This window comes from Lygodium microphyllum, chromosome 21 (assembly GCF_053477565.2).
Source record: "Lygodium microphyllum isolate KBCC chromosome 21, Lygodium_microphyllum_v1.1.10, whole genome shotgun sequence".
Classification (NCBI taxonomy): domain Eukaryota; kingdom Viridiplantae; phylum Streptophyta; class Polypodiopsida; order Schizaeales; family Lygodiaceae; genus Lygodium; species Lygodium microphyllum.
Genome location: NC_141155.1, coordinates 134,297,923 through 134,306,760, shown reverse-complemented (window position 1 = coordinate 134,306,760; position 8,838 = coordinate 134,297,923). Strand labels below are relative to the sequence as shown.

The following is an 8,838-nucleotide window of genomic DNA, read 5'->3' as shown; positions in this document are numbered from 1 at the left end:
GGCAACTTTGATAATGGCTCGAACTTGATCCATTGCGGTTTTTAAATCTGAAGCAAACTCATCAGCAGCAAAAATCTTATCTTTAGTGCGAATAATTGGAGGAGGAATCACTTTACCCTGTATTATTTTGTAAGCAAACTCCAATAATGGAAGATATTTCTCCCGTTGTGACCTATGTTCACTAACATAAGCTTTCAACATATCCAAAAGAGTGAGATTCATCACCTCTATTTGGCCGTCAGTTTGAGGATGAAAAGCTGAGGAGAACTTTAAAGTGGTTCCCAAATTCTCAAATAAAACACGCTAAAAGTTACTTGTGAATTTGGAGTCTCTATCTGAAATGATCTCAGAAGGCATACCATGTAGTCTGAAGATATGTTGAATGAAAAGTCTTGCAGCTTGTGCATATTTCAATGTTTTATGACATGGAATAAAATGTGATTGTTTGCTGAATCTATCAATTATGACCCAAATCATATCATGACCTTGAGGTGTTCTTGGAATACCTGAGATGAAATCCATTGTGATAGATTCCCATGGATCTTTGGGCACTGGAAGAGGTTGCAACAATCCTGGAATCTTCTGCCTATCATACTTGGATTTTTGGCATACCAGACAAGCCTCAATGAAATTATGTGTATCTCTTCGTAATGTTGGCCAATAAAAGTAGCGCTCAATTGCACTTAGAGTGGCTGCCCTCCCTCTATGCCCTGCATAAGGGGGTTCATGACTTTCTTTAAGCACCTTTTGTCAAACAGGAAGAGTGACACAAAGGCGATTGTTCATGAGAAGGTAACTGTCTTTGATGGAATAATCTGGATGAGAACCTCCTTGCTGTAAATTTGACCAAATTGTTGCAAAATTCAGTATCTTCATCATAAGTATTCTTCATCATTTGAAAATCTTCATGATGAGCCACTGTAATAGTTGCAATGCGAGGCACTCTAGAAAGTGCATCAGCAACTACATTTTGTTTCCCTGGAGTGTACATAATTTGAAAATGAAACATAGACAATAAATTTTCCCATCTTGCATGTTTCTCCTGCAAATGCTTTTGAGTCTTGAAATACTTCAAGCTTTGATGATCAGTTTTAATAAGGAATTCATTGCCTAAAAGATAATGTTTCCATATCTTTAAAGCATGAGCAACTGCTAAGAGCTCATTTTCATAAATGTCATACCTTTTCTCCACATCATTTAGACGGCGGCTTTCAAAGGCTACGGCATGGCCTTCTTGATTTAGCACTGCACCAACACAATCACCGCAAGCATCTGCTTCCACCACAAATGGTTTTACTAGATCTGGAATGATAAGAATAGGTCCAGAAGTAAGAGCTGTTTTCAACCTTGTGAAGGCTACCTTCTCTTTTTCCTTCCATTGGAAAGAGATCTTCTTCTTTGTAAGGTCATAAAGTGGAGAAGCCATATGTGCAAAATGCTTGATGAAGCGACGGTAATAAGAGCATAAGCCAAGAAACGATCGCACCTCATGTACATCATGAAGATGAGGCCATTCTTGGATTATCCTAATCTTTTCAGGATCCATCTGAATCCCTTCAGAATAGATGACATGCCCAAGGTAATTTATTTTATGCATGAAAAATTCACTCTTTTTACCATTTACCAAGAGTCGATTTTGTTGAAGTAATTGTAGAACAATTTCCAAGTGTTGATGATGCTCCTCTTCATTCTTGCCAAAGACAAGAATATCATCAAAGAAAGTACCGACATATTGTCGATGCTATCTAAAGATGCGCTCCATCATTCGATTAAAGGTGGCTGGTGCATTGGTTAATCCAAAAGGAACCACCAAGAATTCATAAAGACCGTATGAAGTGCGGAAAGCAGTTTTGTGTACATCTTGTGGTATTACCCTAATTTGATGATAACCACTCTTTAGATCAATGCGGCTGAAAACCTTTGAGCCTCCTAGACGATCCAAAATGTCGTCAATTCTGGGAATAGGAAACCGATTCTTCATAGTGATTTTGTTGAGGACTCAATAATCAATGCACATCCTGAATGTGCCATCTTTCTTTTGAACAAGAAGAACCGGTGAACAAAATGGTGAGCTACTTGGCCTAATTAGCCCACGGTTGAGTAGGTCTTTGACTTGCTTTCTGATTTCTTCTTGTTGAGGATGGCTCACATGGTATGGTGCTATATTAGGAGGAGAACTGCCCGGGATAATATCAATATGATGGTCTTTTGGCTTTTCTGGGGGAAGCTGATAAGGAAGATCTTCCAAAAAATAATCTTTATACTTTTGCAAGAGCTGAAGTCGCTCTTGGTTTTCAGCATTCATATTATCTTTTACATCAGTGATATAAAGCAAACAACATTGAACACAATCCTTAATTGCTCTAGAGACTTACATATGGCTTACCATAGGTATGGTGTCTCCAGAAACTCCAGCTTGGATCTCGTACTTCTTGCCTTTGTTGGTGAGTTATACCTTCTTTTTCTCAAAGAAGATGGTTGAATCTACTCTATGATTCCAGGGCATGCCAAGAATCACATCGCAACCATCAAGGTCTCCGATACAGAAGGTATCTTCGTCACTGTAGCCTTGAATTTGAAACTTGAGCTTGCCAATGTAGGGTGTCACAGTCTTCACTGTGTCACCTTCATCAGCATTTAAAGCTTGGCGAACTTCTGCCGGAATCTTCTCTATGATTCCAGGGCATGCCAAGAATCACATCGCAACCATCAAGGTCTCCGATACAGAAGGTATCTTCGTCACTGTAGCCTTGAATTTGAAACTTGAGCTTGCCAATGTAGGGTATCACAGTCTTCACTGTGTCACCTTCATCAGCATTTAAAGCTTGGCGAATTTCTGCCAGAGTGTCCATCTCTTCATTCTTTAATCCAAGCTCTTTAGCTAATTGTAAGGAAATGATATTTTCATTCGCCCCAAGATCTATCAAGAATAGTGCTTGCTTACCTTGCAACTGTTCCCAAGCTTTTAATAATTTGCGCGTCTCTGGAGTGTGAGTTGTGTTTGCAATTACATCACTGATAGCATTGATTTTCACTGGCAACTTAGGCTTGTTGTCAGAAACCTTGCTTTGTCCCTTGTTTGGACATTGCTTCGCTATGTGGCCTGTTTGTCCACATTTAAAGCACTTCCCTTCTTTCATGAAGCGTTGCTTTTCTTCTTCGGAAAGTTACTTTGCTTGTGGGTATAGATTGGAGCAAAATTGAGGAGCATTAGGAGGTGCATAGGGCTTCATCTTCTTTTGATTTGATGGCTGCTTTTGTCGCTGTTTTTGTCCTTTATTTGGGGCTGAATACTCCTCATTATCAGCTACTCTCTTCTTATCATTCTTTTGGAATGATTTGTTGCCATTGTGCTCCATTTTCCATGTCTCAGCATGGTCAATGAGTTCCCTGAGACTAGAACAATGATAATGATTAAGAGCAGTACGAAGTTTAAAATGCAAACCTCCTTGAAACTTCCTAAGCTTTTCCGAACTGCTGATCTTCTTGAAATGTTGGACCTTCAAAAGTAGCTCCCAAAATCTCTTGGTATAGTCACCAAGTGACTCATTTTTCCTTTGCCAAAGCCGATTCCATTCCATTTTTACATCTCTTTTGAAATGAACAGGAAGAAATTGGCTTTGTATCATGCAAATAAAGGGCCGCCATGATTTTGGGGCAGCATGATCATATTCCAACCCCGTTCACCAAGTATGGGCTAAGTCGGTTAAATGTAAAGCTGCAAACTTAATCTTTTCTTTTTCTTTATACTTGTTATGACCATACAAAATTTGAAATTGATGAATAAACTTCAGAAGAAGATCAGGATTTCGGGAACCATCATACATATTGAACTTGATCTTCTTTTCAAGTTGAGATAGTGACTTAGTCTTCTTCTTCTTCTTATGCCTTCATCCATGCCCGGATCTTGAGGTTGAAGATGATGAAGTGCTTGATGGGGATGAAGATGGAGACGAGGGTGAAGAATGTCGATGCCTTTGACGATGATGAGGTCTTCCACGAGAAGGGTGTGACTCTTCGTCACTAGAAGAGGGTCCATCAGAGTAGGCGCCGGATGACTTTGAAGAAGAGGATGAGCTTCGACGCAATCTCTTTCTTTGTCTTGAACTAGATTGGGACTGCCTCTTAGAAGTAGTTGGACTTCTTGATCGGCTCCTTTCATTGGTATGGATTTGTCTCCTTGAAGCAGATGGGCTTCTTTCCTTGAATTCTTTGGGATTCTCAACTTTTTCTAGTTTGAGAAGTTGGTCACGAATTTACTGATTCTCCTCTCTAAGAATTTGAATGGCTTGAAGGATAGCACTCGCTTGATCCATTGAGACTCTTAAGAAAAAAAATATGCTAAAGCACTCAATGCAAGGGCTGAAAACAAACTTATAATTGTAAGCACTACCAGTGTTGGGGTGAGGACCGAGCCAAAGCTCTGATACCACTGTAAACGCCCCGAACAACGTAGTATGCTTAATAATTATGATATTCGCTTGTTTTCGAGATTTAATATAAAAGAGAATGAACATTTAAAGCTGAAAATGAAAATTACTCACAAAATTACAGCCATGAAAATGTAAAAGTAATGGAGACAAGATTGAGGGTTGAAGATGGGCAACCGCCCCCGAAGGAATGTATTTCTGCTCAACCCAAGTCCCTTAGGGAAGAGCTCAGTTACAATCAACCTGAGAGTGAGATGAAGTAATTCTCACTCTCACAAGATCATGCAAAGATGTACAAACACACATGCATTATCTATTATGCAATGATAAGAACTGATTTCTTTACAGTATGAGAGAAGAAAGAGGGGAAATCAGTCTTTCTCCATCGTTGAATAGTAGTACATGGATAGGGCTTGCTTCTTATTACTAAAATGGAAGAAAGAGCTTGAGAAGGAGGTGCTGTAATGAATTTATAGGCTTACTGTCATGTAAAACAGCAGTGATAGAAGAGGGAATATGGAGGAATTTGATAATGGAGAAGTGGAGAATGATGATGGGGATGGATGGGGCCAGTTTCTGGCTATCTGGGGGTGCTGTACATGAGTTTACAGCAAAGAAAAATGATGCTGAATGAAGAAAAACAAGCTCTTATTTATAGGAGAGGAAAGAGCTAGTACAAAAGGGGAAAGTGGAGTAGCACAAGACAAGTGTCCAGCCACATGTCATGAGATGTGACAAGTGGTGGGACACTTGGAAACTTGTGTGACAAGTGTCTTGACACTTGTCTCTTCTCTATGGCCTTCCTTTTTGGGCTGAATACTTTCAAGAATAGAAACAACCAAATTTAGTAAGCACAGTCAGAGTACAGAATTTACTATTTTTAGAATGACATCCCTATTTTTTAGGACTAGCATTTTTAGGCTAATTCGAGGCTCCTAAAATTTAGGGATCTCCTAAAATTTAGGAAGCCCCCTAATATGGGTGTCATATGAAAGCTTTTTCCGTGTACATCGCAAAAACGGTATCAGAATCTTCATGTGACTTTCCTATACAAAGAAATGTGCACTTCAAGCTTTCAGCCCACACATGCACATTATACAAGCATTTCATGATCATGCCATCTTGTTGATTGTAACTGTCTGTTCTGGTGGATCTAGCCCACACTTCAAGGCATCAATCTTTTCTGTGTGCGAGTCTAACCCTGATATGGGTGAGTTCTGGTCACAGGCGCCCAATCGGCCATATAGGTGGAAGTGTGAACTATCTTTTCTCTAACCCACCGCGTGGGTCCACAATAACCTGTGACCACTCATCAATGGCCAGCTCCAATGCACTTTTCTTTATATCTAATTAGTGCAAAGGAAATAAATTTAATAAATCATTATATAGACAAATTAATGAAAAATGATACAAATTTTATTTCTATAGAGTTGTGACAATGAAGGCAAAGACCCTAAATCATTGTCGAGGTCACCTTACTCGACGATGTTGGGGTTATCCACGCACCCAAAATTTTTATCAAGCCACTTTAATGGCATCATACATAGCCCAAATGTTCAAGAAACGCCTTCGTGTTAGCAGGGATACATTCCACTATCTTTGTGGCAAGTTGTCTATTCTGTTTGGGAGGCAAAACACTCGCATGAGACAAGCCATACCACTTCAAACTCGTATTTGCATAGCTTTGCATAGGTTGGCAAGTGGAACTCCGCTCGAAGTTCTTGCAGATCTCTATGGATGTGGGAAAGGTACAGCATGTCACATAGTGCTACAATTTTGTGCAGCATTGGTAGGATCAAGATTGAAGGATACATATATACGTTGGCCAATACCGTTTCGAATGGCAAAGCTTTCCGAACAATTTGAAGCTCACTACAGGAATCCATGACAATTGGTAACAAGTCTAGAATGTTAAATTCGTGGTGTGGCTGCCATGCCTCTCCTACCAAACTGATAAGGACACAAATCAGTTTTTGAGATTCTCTATGTCCAAATTGGGGTTTGAATTTTCATTCTATTTATGGCATTCCTCATCTAGGCACAAAGGTCACCTCCAGTTTGAGGATAAGGACACTGGAGAATCTCTTTGGAACTGGTGTATGGCGTACAAGAGGAGAAAGTTCTACAAGAACTGGTAAAACTTTGAATCTCTTAGATTTCTTAGTTTTGTTTTGCCACTTGCCTTACATTGTCTTACATCAGACCAAGGTGTATTAGAAATTGGTGGCTTACAGTGGTACCCTCAGTCATATAAAACCAGTCTTGTCATTTTCTGTAATAAAGTGCTATATAACATTCTGAGCTGCTGATAATTCTACCACCAAGTCACACTGGGGTGTATACCCTGCCTTTGTAAATTTCCTACTAAGTCTCTCTAGCTTCACATAGACATCAGTGCATTGCATGTGGCCATTGTCTCCCACAACAAAGCCATGCACCTCATCATCATCAATGAAGGCATGTCCTGGCTTCCTCCAGGCTTGTGTCTTCCTACTTCTACATCACCATATATTCTGCAGCTACCTAGCAAAGATCTCCAGCCTACCATATTCTCCTGGAATCTCATGCTTTGAAGCAGTTTTTCAGCTTCATGCAAGCCACCTGAACGACCAAGAAGGTCAATCATGCAATTATAATGCTCAAGGTTTGGCCTGAACCCAAACTCATTTTCCATTGAACAGAAGCACTGATAAGCTTCCTCAATCAAACCCAAATGGCTACACACAGAAAGTAGGGAGACAAGGACAACACTGTCTGGGTTCAAGCCTTCTTGTCTCATCTGCTTAAAGTACCGCAGCGCTAAAATGTAATTCTTATGAAACGAATATCCTGCAATCATTGCACTCCATGTGACAACATCATGCTTGGACAATGTTTCAAACACTCCATGAGCATCCTTCAAGCTTCCACATTCAGCATAAAGATTAATAAGGGCACTTCCAATCACTTGGTCAGTATGCAAGCCACTCTCAACAACACACGTGTGAATAAGCTTGCCCTGATGCAGAGCACCTGAGAGACAGCAAGCCTTTAAGATGCTAGCACAGGTAACAGCATTAGGTGTCACTCTAGACTGCTGCATCTGCTCAAAAAGTGTCAAAGCCTCCTGGCCATTGAATCCATATTGCACATATCCATATTGATCAAATGCTCTTCTTGCTTCAATGAGACTCTCACACTTAGCATACATGTCAATAAGGGCATTCCCAATAAGAAGATCAAACCTGCAGTGGCTGCAAAGGATGCCAACATGCATCATTCTGCCCTGATATAGACAGCATGCCTTGAGTACACCAGAAACAGTAATGTTGTCTAAACCCATTCCCTCCTGTTTCATGTCTTGGAAAAGCTGAAGTGCCTCTTGGCTATACCCATGTTGAGCATATGCAGCAATCATTACAGTCCATGTCACTGCATCCTGCCTCAGCAACCAGCCAAATAAACTGCCCGCATCTTTGAGAGACTTAGACTTTGTGTACATGTCTAATAGAGAGTTTGCAATTACAACATCAGACTCAAGAATAGTTTCAATAATGTAGGCATGAATCAGCCTACCAACATCTAGAGGTGCTAAACTGGCAACAGCTTTCGAAGTGCAAATGCATGTCACTTTGTCTGGTGTTCTTCCTTCTTGGTAACACTTCTCACTGGCAACTTTCCAAACAAATATTCAGTGTCCTTGAGTTCTCCACATTTTGTATACATATCAATGAGACTGTTGTTCAGGGAAAGATCTGACTCTAATGCAGCTTCAAGAATGTAAGCATGTAGTTGTCTTCCCGTATCTGAGGCTGATGTCCTAGAACATGCCTTGAGAATGCTAAAGACGGTGACATTATCAGCCTTCAAATCCTCCTTTTGCATTGTGCCCAAAAGAACTAGAGCCTCATGGAGATACCCCACATTTGCATATCCAGCAATCATGGCATTCCATGTCACTATGTTGCGAATCTGATGGTTATTGAACAAGGTGCAGGCATCCTCAAGATTCCCACACTTAGCGTACATGTCAATAAGGGTACTCCTGACATAGATGTCAGACTCGAGACAGTTATTAACAATGTCAGTGTGGATGAGTTTACCAGAAGTAAGGAGCCCTGCGATGGCACATGCTTTGAGGGCAGCGACAAAGAGATAGTCATCCGGCACGACATTGAACTGCTGCATTTGAGAATAGAGCTTGACGGCCTCGTGGCTGTGGCCCGAGCTAGTGTGGGCAGAGATGACAGCATGCCAGACAAATGTGTTCGCTTTGGGGGACTTTGGTGAAGACCAAACTAGCCTCAGGTAAGCTTCTGCATGCGGCAAACATTCGGATGAGGCGGCTTGCCAGAGAATCAGAGAGCACGACATCGTTTGTACAGATCGACGAATAGATTTGCCTGCCTTTGTAGAGGTCTTTTGATTT

The 8,838-nt window shown here is 40.7% G+C and overlaps 1 protein-coding gene across 1 annotated transcript; it reads right to left on the bottom strand.

Annotated features, from left to right (window-relative positions):
• Positions 1-6,810: 6,810 nt before the first annotated feature.
• Positions 6,811-7,911, bottom strand: LOC148018593 (pentatricopeptide repeat-containing protein At2g33680-like). The gene has a single exon (XM_087661583.1). It carries the CDS (start codon positions 7,909-7,911, stop codon positions 6,811-6,813), a length of 1,101 nt encoding a protein of 366 aa, XP_087517709.1.
• Between the last annotated feature and the right edge of the window lie 927 nt (positions 7,912-8,838).